The 18,789-nt window shown below is 39.9% G+C and overlaps 1 protein-coding gene across 1 annotated transcript in view; it reads left to right on the top strand.

The window, feature by feature from the left end:
- The window catches only part of TG (thyroglobulin), a 148,098-nt gene extending 129,557 nt beyond the window's left edge, over positions 1 to 18,541 (top strand). Inside the window, exons 45-48 of the mRNA XM_027645547.1 lie at positions 323 to 430; positions 12,560 to 12,700; positions 13,453 to 13,643; positions 18,216 to 18,541. Coding sequence (XP_027501348.1) covers positions 323 to 430; positions 12,560 to 12,700; positions 13,453 to 13,643; positions 18,216 to 18,331 — 556 coding nt within the window. The 3' untranslated portion in view covers positions 18,332 to 18,541. The remainder of the gene's footprint in view (positions 1 to 322; positions 431 to 12,559; positions 12,701 to 13,452; positions 13,644 to 18,215) is intronic.
- Positions 18,542 to 18,789: the final 248 nt, after the last annotated feature.

Raw genomic sequence — 18,789 nt, 5'->3', positions numbered from 1 at the left:
CTATTATAAGCAAGGGCCCCCATAAACTAGAATAAAATGGGATTGTTTTTTTGGCCAGGATAGTCCTCATGTGTCAGATCTGGTTTATTTACTATCATCACTGTTGTTCAACACTCCATAAAACAGCAATTTTAGTGAATTCTAAGTGATACTGCACTCATAGATGGTAAATGTGGTTTCCTTCAGTGGATTTGAAGGCAGAGATATGAGCTGTTTTGGAATATTTAAAGAAAATTATCAAGAGAGTGGTCTGTTAGTTGTGGGGGTTCTTTCCTTTTTTCCATTACATGACTGTGTCTGTTCCCTTCTCCTTTTTTATCAGTGACCAGTTTATCACATGTCCCATCATAAACATGGCCAGTTACTGGGCTGCTGCCTCTCGAGGAAATGTCTTCATGTACCATGTACCTGAGAGCTCCTCACAGAGCAGGTAAGGAGATGTATTTTATTATGTTTCTTGGATGTAGAATTTGTAAAACCAGGGCTGACTGCTTGGGCATGCTGTGGAGTAAATGAATAGATGTAGGTACCTCAAGTAAACAGTTCAGATAAGCAAAGGGGGGGTTGGTCTCTGATAGTTTACTTCTCTGACTATGGAGGAATGTTCTTCTGAACTGGAGCATTTATCATTAGATGTCTAAATTAAGTTTTCCCTTTCCAACTTACCTACCCTTACCAGTTCCAGACAGTCTTTCAGATTCCTACCATACATCTGATAAATCTCCCACAAAGAACCAGAATGTAGTCTAAGTCATCAGGAGTCCACAGCTCTCAAAATAAATGGGGTAATGTTTTCTAAGGACTCCACATTAATTTAACACTACCCCCTTTAGAGGTCAGTGCAGTTGTACCCCAGTTACAGTGACTGGCCTTCAGTGTGGATGAGTTCTGGGATTTATTCCTTCCTACTCCAGCACTGTGACTGGTGATCTGCCAGCAGACTGTCTCATGGGAGCAAAAAATATTTTTTTTTTCACACAAGCATTTGCAGACTCAGGCTCTGTGACATCCTTCATGTTAGAAGCTTACCTGAAAAATGTTCAGCAGGACAAGCTGTATTGTATTTTAGACAGAAAGGCCTATATGCCCATGGGAGATGCAAATACCTTGTTCCCTTGGGTGCAGAACAAGCTGGAAGGCAGTGGCCTTTAAGGTCACCTTCCCTGGTTTTATTTTAGACCCAGCCTCAGACAGGAGGAGACACGGATGTTTGCAGGCAGTGATCAGCACTTTGGGCTACCATATAACACACCACAGTTGCTCCTGCTCCCTTGCTGTCAAAGGCTGAGTGACCAGAAACTGCAGTGAGCGTCGCCCCTCCTGTCCCCTGGATCCACACGTCAGGGCAGCAAAGTACACAGGGATGTTTATCATACTGTTTCCTGATGAGAAAGATGTGCTTGTTCCCTGCTCCCTGTACTGCCCCATACCTCTCTCTCCCGGAAAGATATTTGAGACCCTTTCCTTTTTCTCAGGCTTTCTCCAAAAGGGCTCAGGGAAAGGACAGCAGGTTCCCAATGACACCATTTGATCCTGTGAAGTTCGCTGAACACTGCATGGCTTTCCTGATAGCACAGTGAGAAGGCATTTGAAAGAAACTAACTCAGATCTAGGTTACAGATGAAGGCCATTATGCTGTGGTAACACAGGCTCGCTTTCTTTCTAACTGAGAAGAAGTTAATCCTCGGGGAGCCATTGTTTCGCTGGCAGCTCCAGCGAGAATGTTCGCAGTGCTCCGTTTGGCTACTGATAGGCTCAAAGAAATGACTTTTACAAGGCTCCAAACAGGACTGAGCTGTGGTATGCCAAAAATTCAGCCGCTCAAAAGGAAAAGATATGTTCTGAAGTGAGCTAGCAATTTTTCTCTTGCTTTAGAGAATGATAGTGACCCAGTCATCTACTATTAGACCTTATTTGAAAATAGATGAAATAGTACTTATACAACTTAGATTTACTGGCTTTGAGGCAGTGATTTTGAATGGATGAGAATTTTCTTTTCTATCTACACCTATTTAAGATTTCTCTTGTGCCCATGTTATTTAGATGTCCTCATACTCTCCAGTGCTGCAGTAATTTACATAGCACTTGGCTAGACATTTTAATATCATTTATGTTGACACTGGTCTTCCAAGCTAATTACTTTTAAACTTTAGTGCGACTTGTTAGTTTGCATTTTCATAACCCTTTTTAAAAGAACAAAGTTAGCTTGCTGTCTGAAACCTGTGGGAACATGAGGCAGAGGCTCAAGTGCCTTAAGTTAAGCCACTTGCAAGGAGAAATGGCCCAATTTAATATGCTGTGGGGCACTGTTGCTCCTTTCATCTTTATTTATTCTTAAGTACCATTAAAATAAATGCTATTTGGGTTGCAAAGCAAGCACTTAAGTAGAAGCTGCAGAATTCAGCTTGCCTGTGTATGGAATGATCTCATTTGATGCTACTATGTGGCTATTTATGAAGTGATACTCTTGTTTTCCCAAGGGACCCCACACTAGGTCCTCTGCTGAATACACAGAGAGTATTTTGTATAAATATTGTTGTCATCCATTCCTAACTGAATCTTTCTTCTTCATCCTAGTTTTGCAATGTCACCTCTCTTCCTCACCCTCCCTATACCATACCCCCCTCCGTATAGTATAGGTGCATTGCAGGCTGTCCAGCAGCCTCACTGCACGACCATGGTGTGATGCTGTCAAGAGAAGAAGCTTCACATGTGAGAGTGGCCTTAACTCCTAAAAACTGAGAAACCATCAGTAATCTGAAATCAACAAAACAGAGTGTTTGGGAATATTATTGGTGATTTGTCCTACCAGAATAAAACTAATGATGTACGTGAAACAGCCTTCAAGTATAATATACAAACTAAACTTGGGGAGAGATCTGGCCACCACGTCACCACCTCGCAGAGGACTTCTCTAACCACTGGCATAATGAGTCCTGACAGTTGTCAAGTTTTTCTTTGAAAATTGTAACTCTTAGGAAGAGGAGAAGAGGCAGATACTCTGCCAAGTAAGCTACAGCTTAGGCTGGAAGGTAGGATGTGTGGCTTTGAACTTGCTCAGCAGAAGTGAGAATTGAATCTGGGACCCTACAAACACTCTATTAAATTCCTGATTAGAATCACAGAATCATGAATCATAGAATAAACTGGGTTGGAAAAGACCTCTGAGATCATCAAGGCCAACCCTTGATCCAACACCACCGTGGTTACCAGGTCATGGCACCAAGTGCTACGTCCAGTCTCATCCTAAAAACCTCCAGGGATGGTGAATCCACCACCTCCCTGGGCAGTCCATTCCAACGTTTGATTACTCTTTCTGTAAAAGATTTCTTCCTAATATCCAACCTAAACCTCCCCTGGCACAGCTTAAGACCATGCTCTCTTGTCCTACTGTTGGTTGCCTGGGAGAAGAGACCAACCCCCACCTGGCTACAACCTCCTGTCAGGTAGTTGTGGAGAGTGGTGACATCTCCCCTGAGACTCCTCTTCTCCAGACTAAACAACCCCAGCTCCCTCAGCCTCTCCTCATAGGACTTGTGCTCAAGTCCCTTCACCAGCCTCATTGCTCTTCTCTGGACCTGCTCCAGCACCTCAATATCCCTCCTGAACTGAGGGGCCCAGAACTGGACACATTACTCCAGGTGTGGCCTCACCAGCAGTGAAGGGTGAGACCACAGGGGAAGAATCACTTCCCTGGTCCTGTTGACTACACTGTTCTTGATCCAGGCCAGGATGCCATTGGCCTTCTTGGCTACCTGGGCACACTGCTGGCTCACGTTCAGCTTCCTATCATTCCAAACTCCCAGATCCCTTTCTGCCTGGCTGCTCTCCAGCCACTCTGTGCCTGTAGCACTGCAGGGGGTTGTTGTGGCCAAAGTGCAGGATCTGGCACCTGACCTTGTTGAACGTCATCCCGTTGGAATCAGCCCGACTCTCCAGCCTGTCCAAGTCCCTCTGCAGAACCCTCCTGCCTTCCAGCTGATCAACACTCAGATTGTTGATCAGCAATCTGATCAGCACAGAATGGGCTCTGTGCTCCATGGCTCCAAGCCATGGGCTGCCAGCTTTTCTAGGAGTGTGGCAAAGACTTTGCTGAAGTCCAGGTAGACACATCCACAGCCTTCCCCTCATCCACCAGGCAGGTCACCTGGTCATAAAAGGAGATCAGGTTGGTCAGACAGGACCTGCCCTTCCTAAACCCGTGCTGGTTGGGTCTGACCCGTTGTCCATCCTGTAGGTGTTGTGTGATTGCACTTAGGATGATCTACTCCATAACCTTGCCTAGAAGAACCCTGTTACAGCCATTTCTTTGTGTTAATGAATGCAATAACTAAAGTATGATTTACACACGATAGTCATGTGTAGGATATTCTTTGAGTACACGTAGTGGATCAGATCACCTCAGTGCATTGTAGCTGGAGGAACACATTGTTAGATATTCCTGATCACTCATAGGTTTTTGAGAGAAAAATGATTTGATACTGGACTGCATCTGGGTTTGCTGAGATACAGACCTCCACTTGTGAAAATGAGAATTTTTCTAGTATTATGCCCATAGGGTAACATAAATGATAAAATAATGAGGCTTTTTGCCTTTGGTATCTAAATTGTTCCTAAGAAGCCAGTTTACATAGAATATGGACCTTTCCCTCTTTGTGTTTGCTATCTATATCATAAGGAAGATGATAATATAATTAAATATTTTCCATAATAACTTCTAATAGCTACCCCACAGGGGTATTGGAAAGAATACATTAAAATAATATTCAGATAACTGCAACACTGGAAGACTATTTACTCTTAGATAAAATATTCTGGCTGGGGAAATAACTGTTCACTAATTAAGATAAGGCACCATATAGCAACATATTCTTCAATTTCTACTTTGTCACCTCTCTTCTACTGTATGTGTGTCTCCCAAAATGTCTAACAGAACAGAGAGTTAAAATGCAGGGATGAAAAAGTACTGGTATTTCCTTTTGTTTCACAAGGAGCAGTCACTTAATAACTCACAGCAAGATAAACAAGAGGGAGGGAGAAGTCAGCCAGTAAAGACAGACCCAATGCAATGATGCAAAGTAGACAAAAAGTTATTAAACAGGGAGGATTTTTTACCGGTAAAAGTCAATTAGCCAAAGTTTGTCTTGCAACTGGATGTTTCTAAAATGTATACGTATACACACATTCAAGCATGCACAGATACAGGGGTAGGGTTAAAGAGCCTGCTCTAAACTGATGTCTATGACATATGTGGAAAATCACATAAACCCACGAACTGACAGTTTTTGTATAGATGAATGGATCTTGCAGAGGGCAGAATAATATCTCCTTCCACGTGGTAGCATTCTCCCAAGCTTGGCATGACACCATGTCTGCTTTAGTCTTCAGTTCCCATTTGAATAAGGAGCCAACTCCCACATTAATAATCTGTGGTAAAAATATATACATAACCCAGCTGCCATTTTCTCACTCTCTTTCTGAGAACACTTAGGCCTTGGAATAAACATTTATTCTAAACAATGCAGGAGGAATGTGGCTGCTCAGCACTGCCTGGGATTAGTGGGGGGGGCTGGGGTACAATTTTAGTTACGGTGAGGAAATGTGTGATAGCAGAAGTATGTTTTGACAAGGATAATATTATTAACTGTACAAAGATTTGTCTTCTTAACCCTTCAAGAGATTTCTGGGTGATTTTTGCATATTTTATGAAGGAGTACTGCTTGCTATGCCAGCACAGTTTCCAATTCACACTGTAGTGCCAAATGTTCTGTCTTAAAGATGGTGCATAAAAATCAGTGCTCTGCCAACTGAGAGGGACAGATCATCAGCTGCAGCAGGGTGGCAAAGCATCATTATTGTCATTGTAACAGTCTGAACTGAGGACTAAGAAGCTCTATCTTATAGTCATTAACATAACCATAAAAAATTGTCACAAAAGCTTTTCTTAATTGTTGAGTATGGGACAAATTAATGATCTACTGTCTATTTTGAGTAATTTTATTTGGGACTGTCTTTACCTCCTGTCTGTGCACTCTTGTGTATGTTGATGTGAGCTGTTGAAAGGCTGCTCCATGCCAATGCTCACATAGCTGGCTGGATTTTGGTGACGCTTCTCACGATTCCTTTAACTGAAGGCGAGAACTCCTGACTGATTAAAAAAAAAAACAACAAAACCCAAAAATGTTTGTGTATAAACCCATTCAACTCTGTAAAGTATTTTTGGTTTCTATTTATTCTGTATGCTGTGGTAATTCTGGCTATTTTTATATCCCTTTAATTAAAGGAGATTTTCCTACTCTTTTGATTTCATAACTATTGTATCCCTGCCCTTTAATTCATCCACCACCTGTCCATTTCATGCTCTCCTCCTGACTGTAGCTGTTAGTCCATGGGTACCAACATCCCATAGGCTGGCGTCCACATTGTGAACTGGGTGCTGTGCAGGCAGACAGAAATTTATGTCTTTATATCTCTGGGCTTCAAAGGAACTCACGTAAACACAGAGGGCAAATAAATTAGCACTGAGGTGGTGACAAGCACAAGATGCACATTGCCTCCACAGCTGGGCAAGCACCTCAATTGCCTTAGGCAGATACATCCACTTGCTGCAACAGCAGCTTGTTGTTGTGCTCTATAAAGCTCTACTCCCAATCATCTCCTAAAAGCTGTTGCTTTACTCTTCTTATTGAAAATGCCTTTCATTCCTCTTGTCCATTGCACTATGCCCAGCTACGGCTGTAAAAACACCATCCCACTGATAGAACCACATTACACTGTTCTCAAGTCCTTAGACAGTTTCTTTATTTCTAAAGGATTGAGGTCAGAACAATTTGGCTTTTCTTCCCATGAAGTGGTTTAGAGGCCTTTATCATTCAGATCTTGGAAATTAGTCATAAATATGCAAAGACAAATCACCAAGCTCAGAGAAGGCATAAATCAGCTTTAAATGAAACAAAAATTCAGCTGAAAGATTCAGAAAAGTACAAAACAATTTTTGGAACTGCATGTGCTGCACTGGGACAGGCTGTTCCCGTAATCTGTAGAGCCCCAGGTATTCTTTGGAACTCTAGGATCTTCCAATGGACACATCATCTTTTTCAGGAAATTCATCCATTCATTCAGCTCAGGAATAGCCCTAATGAACAAATGCATAAATTTCTCTCTCCCCAAAGTGCACTCAAGTGTCAACATACCTATTTCTAGATTTTAAATACAGTCATTCCCTGATAGAATTGTGTAATTTGTGATTTTTAGGAGTTCTGACAAGTTGATAAAAGTGCTTTCTTCCTGCCTTAATATCTGTGATACTTTTTTTCAATTAATGTGAGCTTTCAGGTTCTTGAATTTACTATCTGCTACTTCAGTTTTATTTTCTTCAGTTGGCAGGGCTATAATGCAAAGTGGAACATTGTGTGTATTGGGAGTAATTCAAGTGGAAAAGACACAGCAAACTCCAGGATACTTTTGCAAGTCACATGTATCTATAGGGCTTTTTTGGTACAAATGTGGATAAACTTGGCAATTTAATCCTTTTAGGAGTTAAGTTTTTCCATACGTCCTGATTTTCCTGAAAAGGAGAAAGAAAAGAATGTTCATCTGTTTTTCACATCCTTTACCCCATTTGTTTGGCAGGAGTTTGTAATGAGAGGAGACGCAATGAGCCAAATGCATCCCTAGAACTGCAGAGGTCACACCAGGCCTTACATTGGCCCATTAAATTTCTATAAATATCCAGCTATCCTTTGATTATTTTTTTTCTCCCTGCAATCACATGCCATTTCCTTTTACAAGATATGTGCCTATATGTAATTTTTTTTAAATTATTTTGCTTAGCATCAAAATGAACACTTCATTTCAGGCGAAGTGCAGTGTTGGTAAGCTGCTCCTCTCCCATGACATGGATGAAATGGTGCCTGTTCACAGCTTGGGATACTAGATCTGCAAATATACTCTGTAAATCTGCTGGTATTAATATGAAGATAATGCAGATGGGTGCAAAAAGCACATTAAATATTTCCAATAATTCTTGCAGAAAAAAAATTAAAATCCATTTGTTAAAGATAAACACAGAATGGGGCCACAAGAGCACGAAGGTAGTGGCACATTATATATAAATGATATCCTCTTCTCTGGGGACCAGGTTTTTATGAAATCCTATTTCTGTTCAAATCAGCAGGAGATTTATCACCAACTCTGTGAGTCTGGGTTTCACCTATAGTGCTCAACTCAATCAGAATTTAAATAATAACCTGTTCTCACCAAAGCCAAGTGACAGTGGAGAGGTATTTTTTTTGGCTTTTATGATGATAGTCCTACTCTTGCCAATGGGATGCTGAACAGGGCCTTGATTATGAGACTAGGAACTCAAAGCTGAGATCCCATCTCTAACACTAAATCTTTCCCAGAACTGTTAAAATGAGCAGTTATTTTCAAAAAGGTTTATATTAAAGGATAAATGGTTTTCTTACCTCCCCAGTCTGTCACCAATTGCCAATATCTGCTCAGGTCAGTGACTGACATGAGTTTGAGTACAATATTTCTTCTCAATTTCTCAGACGATCTCTGGTAACTCTGGCTGAACTCTGGCTTGTTATGTTTGTCTTGTTATTTTAAAATTTAAATGACTGAATAGCAGTGGGAAGTTTGGTATTTTGGTATCGTATAAGATATCATTTTAATTTTGAGATAATTTACATTGGCTTCTACGTGTGTGTGTAGTTTTAAAAAAGAACCAAAAACTACATTAAGACAACTAAGAATAGAAGCTATGACTCAAAAGGGTTTGAGATTAGCTGAAATTAGTTGAAAAGGAGAGTAAGGACTATTTTTAAAGGAAAGGGGGAAAAAAAGAGAAATATTAGGCCAGAGTCAGTCATTAATCATCAGAATGATCTTCCATTATGAACTAATTAGCCAGACCTAGAGCAAGGACAAAATTCAAAATGAGATATATGTCCTGATTTACCACAGAGCACACTGTGAGGTCACTGAAGCCCCAGCTTCAAGTTGTGCGTTCAGTCCTAGCACAGAATGCATGGTGGTCTGCCAGGTCATGTTCTTCTATTCTGACTGCCATGAATACAGATAGCCAGTAATGGCAATTCCATTTTGCAAACAAAATTTTTGAGGAGTTCTGAGTTGGGGGGCTTGGCTGGGGGTTTTTTGGGTGGTTTTGTTGTTGTTGTTGCTTTGTTTTCTTTTTCTTTTTTTTTTTTTTCTGTTCCAAAAGCTTGTGATTAAGATGCTAACTTCAGTTGTTGGATGAGGGGGTTTACATCTATGCTATCTTTTATTTGGAACAAGAATTTAAACCGAGTCAACCAGTAACTGGGTATTTTTGTTCTAAATTCTGATCTACTCATCTTTTACTCTTCCCCGTTGAAGCTGTTTTGTACATGAAGGTAGCCACAGTTCTACAGAGAGAGCAGTGGAGTATCTGAATGGCTAAGTAATTCCTTTCTGTCTTTGTTAACTGGAAACATTTAAATGGATACTCCATCTCAGGTTCAAGGAAAAATTTCTCAGAACCTACACCTATCCAATTAAATGGCTTGGCATTGGATAATGAAAATTCCCTGCAAATGATATTTCAGGGTCTACTGTTAAATCGTTTCAGATATTGCCATCTGATTTTCTGTAAACTGGATAACTGAACTCCAGTAGCGCCTCCTTCTTTGGTGAACTGAAAATTCCCCACAGAGACCTCATTTTAATGTGAACAAAGTGGTAGGATCTGGCTCCTAACTTCCCCATGGCTCAATTTACTGGTCTGTCTTGTTGTCACATAAGAAGAGGAGCTATGAATCTGTTTCTAAAATCACTGACATTTTAAAAAGCAAAGTTATACAGGGAAGATCTGAAGTGATACCTTTGCATAAAGGTATTGACTGTGTAGTCAATAAATCCAAGATTTCATCCTTACACATAATTGCATTCACCACTCTTGGTAAAATAACAGATCTGTTCCTTGAAAAGGGACTTCCATAGCAGAAGTTAGTTGCTATTAGTTTGGCTTCCTTAAAAACACTTTAAAAACCCCCTTTGCCCTTATTTCTTGCTGTCCTTCCTTTTATCAAACTGTGCTCTGAAATGCACTGGTTGTGGGGTCTTCGTTTCCCCATTCAGAGTTGCTGCTGTTGAGCACCTGTATAGTATCCTGGGAGTGCAGTTTGGAGCTGCTCAGGAAATAAAAACTTCCCTGCAGAGCTGGTAGTGCACAACAGCAAAGCTGTAAATGTTTATTGCCACTCCTCTCTTTCTCTCACTCCACTTTTCTTCCAGTCAAAACAATGTCTCTACCTGGTGCTACCTTGAGTATGCTCAGAACTCCTACAAGACTCCAAAGTCCTTGTTTGGATATTTCTGGCCATTTGGCACTCCCCTCTGGTCCCTTCCAACCCAAACCATTCTATCATTCTTTGATTCTGTGATTCTATGATCAGAGTTTGTGGGAGGAGACAGAAATATTCCTCTGATATTTCTCATCTAGCTACCCTCTATATGTTTCCCAGTTGTCTTTCCTGCTGTCCTGTGCGTTTATTTATGTGCCTCTTTCCTCTCTTAACCTTAGGGTTTTTTTCTCATCCTCATGTTTTCTTTCATATCAACGAGAAATATTGAAAGCAGCCCATGAAATTATAGCCTTTTGTACCACTTTATATCTTTATATGAAACCCAAAATAGTTGTACAAATAATTTCAAACCTAAAAAGTTATGTATTTAAGAGACTGCTGAATTTCGTCTGGGCTGTGACCTTAGCAGTTTTCACCTCTAGAAACATGAGGACTGAGAACACAGTCTCACTGGGGGGAAAACTTCAGTCCCAGTTCACTTATTTTAGCTTCACAGCTGAGTTCATCTCTGCTATGCCTTCCCTAAATGGGTACACTTGTCTCTTCATTGCACCTCAACTAATTTCATGTCCTGTAATCTAATCAAAAGCAACTCTTCATTGAAAAGAAAATTGCTCCTTTAAGTATATCATACCTTTGCTGGAATACTGACACTAGAAATTGCTGTTGTATACTGGGCCAAGCAAATTATTTTTAAGGCAAAATTATTAAACTATGATCTTGCTTAATCCTTCTATAAACATTTGGGGAAGAAAAATATGCTTTAATCTCGTTTCAGTTCTACATTTTTTGGTGAATAATCTGTGAATAATTCACTTTCCAGATGCAAAGTATTACTGAGGTATTATGATAAGACAAAGGAAAACACAACCAAAGATGTATTTCATTTAGAGAGCTGTGTGTTTGTTTTTCAAAATAGAGATTTTAGTGCCACCACTCATAAAATGTAAAAGAGTCATCTTGCTTTCAACCCACCTTGCCCATAATGGTTTGAACTACACTCCTTGTTCCTTTGGAGGCAGTATCAGGGTCATATCAGTGCTGCTGCATTTCATGCCCAAAGATAAAATAGTTTCAGTTGTGACACCTTTTGACAACAGCCACTGCAGCCAGTGCAGATCAAATCTTGCTGAGTCGATCTGGGATTTGTTTGTTCTTGCCTCACAGACATCTGTTCCTTCTCCCAGGTCCCCTGATGCTGTCTGCCTTCATGCAGCACTAAACCAAGTCAATAAGACCTTTGTCTAAATGTAGGATATGCAAAATGCAGTTGGACCACAACAGAAATGTCTCCTTCTGAAATGTGGTTCAAAGCTGTGTGTTGAGCACAGTTTAGTTATAATATTGTTAGCAGAAATTGGCTACTGTTTTTCTGCAGCACTTGAAGGTGTTGAGTTGTGTGACCTTTACTGTTAGATCCTGCAAGTGTTGCGGTCTTACCTGGCCAGTCTTGTCTCTGAATTGTTGAAATATTCCTTATAATATCTGTTAATTATTACATGGAACTACTCAAGAATTGTTCTTTCTTAAATCTGATCTAGGTGATTGTCTCAAGCTGTTTTGACTTGGCTGCCATATAAAACTAGGAGAGAACAGAGTGTATGAGTCAAAACCACCCAGCCAGCCGAGAAATTAGATTAAAACTGTGTCTAAGAAAAATCTTCATAAACATCTCCTATTACATCTTTTCTTATCCAAAGATTTGGGTTAGAATCCTGGCCACAGTGAAGTCAATGGAAAAAATCCAATTGCTGCTAAGAAGGGCCAGGATTTTATTCCAAGTCTGTGAAATAAACCATAATTAACCTTCTGTCGTGGCTGCCAGAATCCATGTCGCCACTTGCTTCCACTCTCTGAATTTAGTGAAAATCTGTCCATAACTTAAGAGGCATTTAAGGAATAGCCAAGTGACTTTCTCTCTCTATCACTTTCTCTTTAATTTAGAAAACGTGCCCTGATACCTTCCACAATTTGCTCTTCTAACAAATGTTAAAGACCCTGCATTAACCTAATGGCAAATTCTCCCTGTTATTGCTTGCTCTTCTTTTATGTTTTGATTTGAAAAAGTCCCACAGCTCTCCACACTCTAATTAATTGTCATTAATTATATACCATTTTGCTTTATTCTCTGAATTACATTATATCCCTTTCTTACCCAAATAAATAAATGATGGTTTTAATTATCTTTCCATAAATATTTACTTTAGCTCAGGTCAGGAGCTCTTGCTGGATGTTCAGTATGCATTTGGTCTACCATTCTACCCGAAGTATGAAGAACAGTTTACTCTGGAAGAAAAGGGTCTTTCCTTGCAAATTATGCAGTATATCTCCAATTTTGTAAACTCTGGGTAAGTGGGTGATATTTAAGATTCCTATGACTGGGGATGAGATGAAGAGTATACAGAGTGTAGTCAGTCCAGATCCTGCCCTCTCTCAAACAGCCTCCATTTCCTCTAACAACTTGTAAGCCTATAGAGGGTTTTGGTCAAAACAGTTGGAAAGTCCTCAAGCAGAGCAGACACCAAAGATTTGTAGTTTGACTCTTAGCTAGAAGGAATAGACATTTTGTCTCCATTGACCAGCAGCGAATTCTGCTTAAATACATAGGGCCTGCAGAGGCCTTCTTGTTGTTTCTAGAACTTAGTCCTAGGACCCACATTCTGAAGTCTCTTGCTTAAGAATTCCCATATCCCCCCAAAAAAAGGGGGGACACAGTGCAGCCTTTACTAACTAGTCTGTGAATATTCTTCAGCTTTACTGTGCTGTGACCATGCTCAAGAATGAGGAGTATCTCTAGAAAATTAGTGTGGGAATGGGGGGAAGGGTGACTTTATGTGCTTTTTATGTTATCTTGGGTTGGGTTGGGATCGAGGGCTGTTGAGGGTGTTCATAAGCCTGTGTCTGTACAGATTCTGTGTACCTGTTCCTTAAGAAGTTAACCAAACTAACAAGTTAATATGAATGATTCACCGCTCTGGACTGAATTTGAGCCCTGCTGGTCAGAGGAACTGGATACACGTTTCCCTGATCTACCCAATCTTCGTCTCACTTTACTGTTCATGTCGTTGTTTTCTAATGATCATTTCTCCTGCTCCCTTAGAAATCCAAACTACTTTCATGGTTTCTCAAGAAGGATGTCAGGGGTGATACCCCTCTGGCCTATGTATCTGTCAAGCGATGATGGTGATAACTACAAGGAGTTCACTGTTTCTTTGCCAACTCTTAAAGGATTGAAAAAAGCAGACTGTTCTTTTTGGTCTGATTATATCAGAAGGCTGAAAGCATCCACAGGTGAGAAGAGCATTTTCTGACATTAAATAAAACCTAAATTCTCTGCTTAATGTTTTCCTATGAATGTAGCTCTATCACTGGAAAAACACTTTTTGTAAATTAAACATTTTTCATTATCTGGGGCATATAGTTAAGACTGTCCTGAGAGTGAAAGGATGCAACAGTAAACAAATTTATTTTGTAGCAGATAACGAGTAATAAAGTTTAATTGCCCTGGAGTTGGAGCAAGAGAAATCTTCCTGCTGTGATGATATAACAAAGCTATATCTTCTAATAGTTTGCTCTCTATTTGCAGTTATAATATAGACTTTGACTAAATTGGAAGGCTGGGTATACAGGCCTGTTTTGTCTACTGGAAACACCTAACATGAGAATGCTGAGATTCCTATGGTTTAGGAGGAGAACAATGATGTCTATCCACTGTAAAGTAGCAACTGAGGCTGTAGTTATATGTCATTATGGTTCCTGTATGCTTTGACTTCACAACAGATAAATTTCTCTGACTTTTTTTTATAGTTATGCTGATTATGACCCTTGTATTTCTCTTTTGTCACCATAAATTTCAATGCAGCTATGAGAGTCCTTCAATTTTTTCTTACTGCTTAGGACAGTAAAACCAACTCCGCAGAGATTTCAATCTGCTGCCTGTCCTGAATTTATTCTAGTAAATAAAGTCCACTTCGTGGCTGTGTATCTTGTAAATAAATTTGGATAGCCTCGAGGAAAGCAAACAAAACCATCCCTTTTTGGCAGGCAGAGATGTTTTGAATTGTTCTTGGAGGCCTGCAAGTTTGTGAGTGTTTTTTATGTCCTAAGGTTTCATCTTCAAGCCCTCTCTGCTTTTGGGGACATTGCAATTCTGGGAACAAAAAGTACTTTCCCAGACACCAAACTACCCAGGGTTTCTGTGGCTGACAGAAGACTTCAAATGGGCTGAGGCTGACATTTGTGTAAGACAAAACTGTAATGTCTCAGAACCTTTAATTTGGTGATTCTGATGCAAACACAAAGCATCAATTCTCTTGTTGAAGAGACAGCTCCAATCTTCACTCATGGTCTTTCTTCCAAAGTGAACTCAAGACTTTGCAGAAAACCTTTTCATCAGTTTCCTGATGTCCCTCAATGTCTTTCAAGTTCAGAGGGGGTATTTTGATCTCTCCAATGGCTTTCTGGTGGTTGAGATATTGCTAATTTTCAAAGCTTGATTCTGATGGTTAAACAGTCCTGGCTATAACTTCTAGATCTTTTGGGACTTCACCTCTCAGCATTATGTCTGTGTAATGCCAGACTGAGCATTACTGTTGACCAAGCACCACGGACAGAGGCTATTCCCAGCACTTACAGAAAATCCCCCCAAAAAGTGGAAAAATATCTACCCGGGCAGATTAGTTTTGGCATAGAGAAGGTCTAAAACCATCCAAACTGGCATAAGAACACAACATTTGTGTCTGAGTTGGTCCAATGATCTGTCTAACTCAATATCCTGCCCTTGTCAGTGGCCAAAGCCAAATACTGGAATGTTAAACAAAAAAATAGAGAGAGGGAGAGAAAAGCACACAGAAAGAGTTCATGAAGTTGAGTAAAATTTTTGAAAACAAACCATGAAGTGTGAAATTTACGGAGTATAGATTGTGAAGAAAAGATTTAAAAAGTACATGTCGACATGTTATTCTTCAAGCAGAACTGAGTACACCCGGCTGGCTCTTTAAGTCAGTGTTTACTTGGCCCCAGAACCATGGTAATGCAGTTACACAGCTGACTTATGCTAAATTCTATCTCATAGCAGTGTTGGCTTGTTGCCTTGCCTTGATAGTCATCTTTAATCTTATCTCGCCTTGGAATACTGAAACTTCTCATACAATTTTAATAGGCATCACATCAAACCCATTTCTGTTCCAGACCTCAGCCTGGGATGGTATCTTATAGAGACTCATGCTGTGGGTCTCTTGATAACAATCTGAGCCCACCTCCTTTGAAAAAAGATTCGTAATGTTCATCAGTTCCCCTAGAAAGACAATATAAAATTCGGATGCTGATGGCTGAAGACCCTCAATTTTTTTTGAGATGTTGTGCTGAAATGTGTCAATCCATCAGTACAAGTTCATCACTTGCATTGCTTCCAAAAAATTGATTCTGCAGGAATTGCGTCCCTGTGCATCATGTTGATGTGTCTCCTTTGCACCCAAGGTTACTTGCTGTACCTCCCTTCAGAACAGAAGCATTGCACCTCTGTCGTTACCTGAGTGCTTCAGCCTCTGTACTTGGAGTGCTGTCAGGCTGTCAGTCAGGTACTCTGAGGTCCAATCTAACACTTTCCCACCTTTCAATAAATATAAAAGTCCATGGTAGTGTTCTTAGATTATTATGGATTGCAATCTGTGGCCTCCTGCCAAGTAGATGGAAGTTACAAGTGTGTCAGCAAGAGGTACTGATAACAAAACAATCCAGTTTTCACATATAAGTGCCAAGATGTACAGAATGTAGTCTGATGCAGTCTCAGCCTATTGTGATGAATTCGGTTTTGTCCATCTCACCTTCTCCTTGAAATCAGTTTTTTTCAGCTTCATATGTCATCTGTGATCTGTAAGCAAAAAACCCCAACATATCTCAATAAAATGGAGAAGGACTAGACAAGCCAGTGATCATAAAATATAACAGAAACTAGCTTTTCAAAAATCTTTCTTTGTATAGAGCCAGGTGAAATGTCTTGAAATGTCTTGACTTAGAAATGTCAAATTAAGGATAACTGAAGGCTCAAAGCTCAATATCTCAGTCCAACTGAAAACCGAGGTATTCCTTGTTGTGGTTTATGCTAAACTCATAAATTGCAGTTTCTGGGATAAAAACCTCATATTTAGAGTCTTACATGTCTTTAAGTTATTCACTGCTGGATCTAGAAGCTGTTGTATATATATCTAGCTTAACTATTACTTGTAATTTTCTTTCCATTCAGTAAAATACTGTCCAAGTCGAAGTAGGTGTTTCATTTTGTGATCAGACCACAATATTTACTGATGGAATGTATAATTTGTTCCTGGCACATAAATGGAATGTATGTAGATGTAATTGGAGATAATTTAACAAAATTCATGTCATAAATGCATTGATTCATCATGGTGTTTGCTGGCAGTGCCTTTACAAATTATGGAGGGAAGTCTGAATTTGTTTCATTGCAGATAAACTATAAATCTCTTGAATTTTTGTTTGAGACCAGTTTGTAGAGTAGGCATTTTGGGGAGCAGTCTACCTGGGGAATTATGAAACTGATGATGCATGAAAAAGTTTGGATTTAGTAAATGGAGTTCCCATGGTTGCATTTCAAAGACATACTTTATATTTTGAATTATGACGGTTTCCATGGGAAACATCAAAACGATAAACAAGAAGAGTGGCCGTTGTGGAAAAAATAAGCTGTGAATTGCTTTTTCCAGAGAACGTGTTAACAACTTGCAATTCAGTTAAAAACAGGAGCTCCAGAATGTTTATGTATATTCAGACAGATGTCTGAATGCTAAAATTCCCTTTGCATAGTATGGTGGACTGTGCTGCCTAACAGCGAGTCTCTTTGTAAGGGGCCTCTCACTGCATCCCAAACAGGTGGACTTGGATCCAGTCTTCATCTCTTACTCATCTGACTGGTATCTAAACAGAACCAGTCCTCCTAAAAGAAGGGCCTTTGTAAGCAGTGTTGCAAATGGAGAGAAAGAGATACCTTTAGTGTCTCAAAGTTGATTCTTGTCTGCCTAACTCTTGTGCCTACATTTAGAGATCTGGGCATATTTTAAATGTCCAAGTTAGCCAGACTGGACCCCATCTGTAGGAAACAAGTACCAAAGCTGAAGCCTTTTCCATGAGCTCTGGGACACCGAGGGTAGCCACATAAGAGTCCAAAAAAAGCAACAGTATTCATAGTTCAGACTTGAATCAAAGCTGATTCAGGAATGTTGTGGTTAGAATTAATCTTTTATCCTTTCTATTCACACTTTCCTTTCCGAAATCTCAGCTAGAGAAGAGATTCCTTTAGTATGGGGGATATCTGTGCAGCTATGAGAACACTCACTCTAGGAGACATTCAGTAAACACCCTCAGTACACTTACTTGACACAGTTTGGTGGTGCTGAGGCAAATGCATCACTGAAATAGGGTGAAAGAGTAAAACCATAAAAGGAAAAATATAACAAAGAGACCTATCAGAGGTGAGGTCTTTGGGGCCTTGTATATTCCAGACAGACAAAAAATTAATTTTCTCCACACTTCCTACCTGGTAGGGAAGTATCAGGAGATAATACAAAAAAAAAAAAAAAGTCTTGGATGAGTGGAGAGCAAACTATTATGCATTCCAATGGCAGTTATTTAAAGCATGCTGGAGGCACAATTCTTAAATACCATCAGGTGATCTGCTGTTACCCTAAAGCATTTTACAAATGGACTAAAAAACTGAGAAAAATATCTTCCTGAACATTTATAGCTGCATAAAATTCTTCTAAGTGTCATTGACCAACTATGTACCTCACAACCTGCTTCATCAAAGATATGACATCTCTTTTTATCTCAATTATATTGTCTTTTCAGGAAGTGCAAGTGATGGAGAATCATCTGGTGAAAACAGCCCTAGTGAAGCTCCCAGTGAAGGACGTTCCTCCCTGGAGAGCCAGCCCCTGGGAGACAAAGTGTCTTACAGCAGATAGGAAATCACAGTGCTATCAGATGGGTTTGTCACATGTTGTACATCCATACAACCATCTCACACCGAATGAACAAGCTGCTTCCTTTAGTTAACTTTCTGAACGAGTAAAGTAGACCTCTCAATAAGGTAGTTTTTCAAGAAAATTGATGAATATGGCACAAAATAAACACTACAGCCATTGTGTAAGGTCAAAAGAAACTGTAATTTGAAAAATGAAATATCAATAAAAACTGCAAAAAAAACCCCAAATATGCTTGGACTTCATTTCTTGCAACTACACAAATGCCAACATCTTGTAGTACCAACAACCAGAAAAAGACATACATTAAAACACTTAGGAGTCTCTGGGTTAATGAGGCTCAGATTTGTTAGATGTCATATCTGTCTTGTCCTTGTTTGTTATTCGTCCTATCACAAGCTGCTCATAGGAGTGGGAGCCTGGTTTGGCATTCTGGAGAA

The sequence above is a fragment of the Corapipo altera genome, unplaced genomic scaffold, assembly GCF_003945725.1.
Source record: "Corapipo altera isolate COAL_440 unplaced genomic scaffold, ASM394572v1 51, whole genome shotgun sequence".
In the NCBI taxonomy this organism is placed as follows: Eukaryota; Metazoa; Chordata; class Aves; order Passeriformes; family Pipridae; genus Corapipo; species Corapipo altera.
Note: the sequence above shows the minus strand (reverse complement) of the source record. Positions and strands in the feature narration are given on the sequence as shown.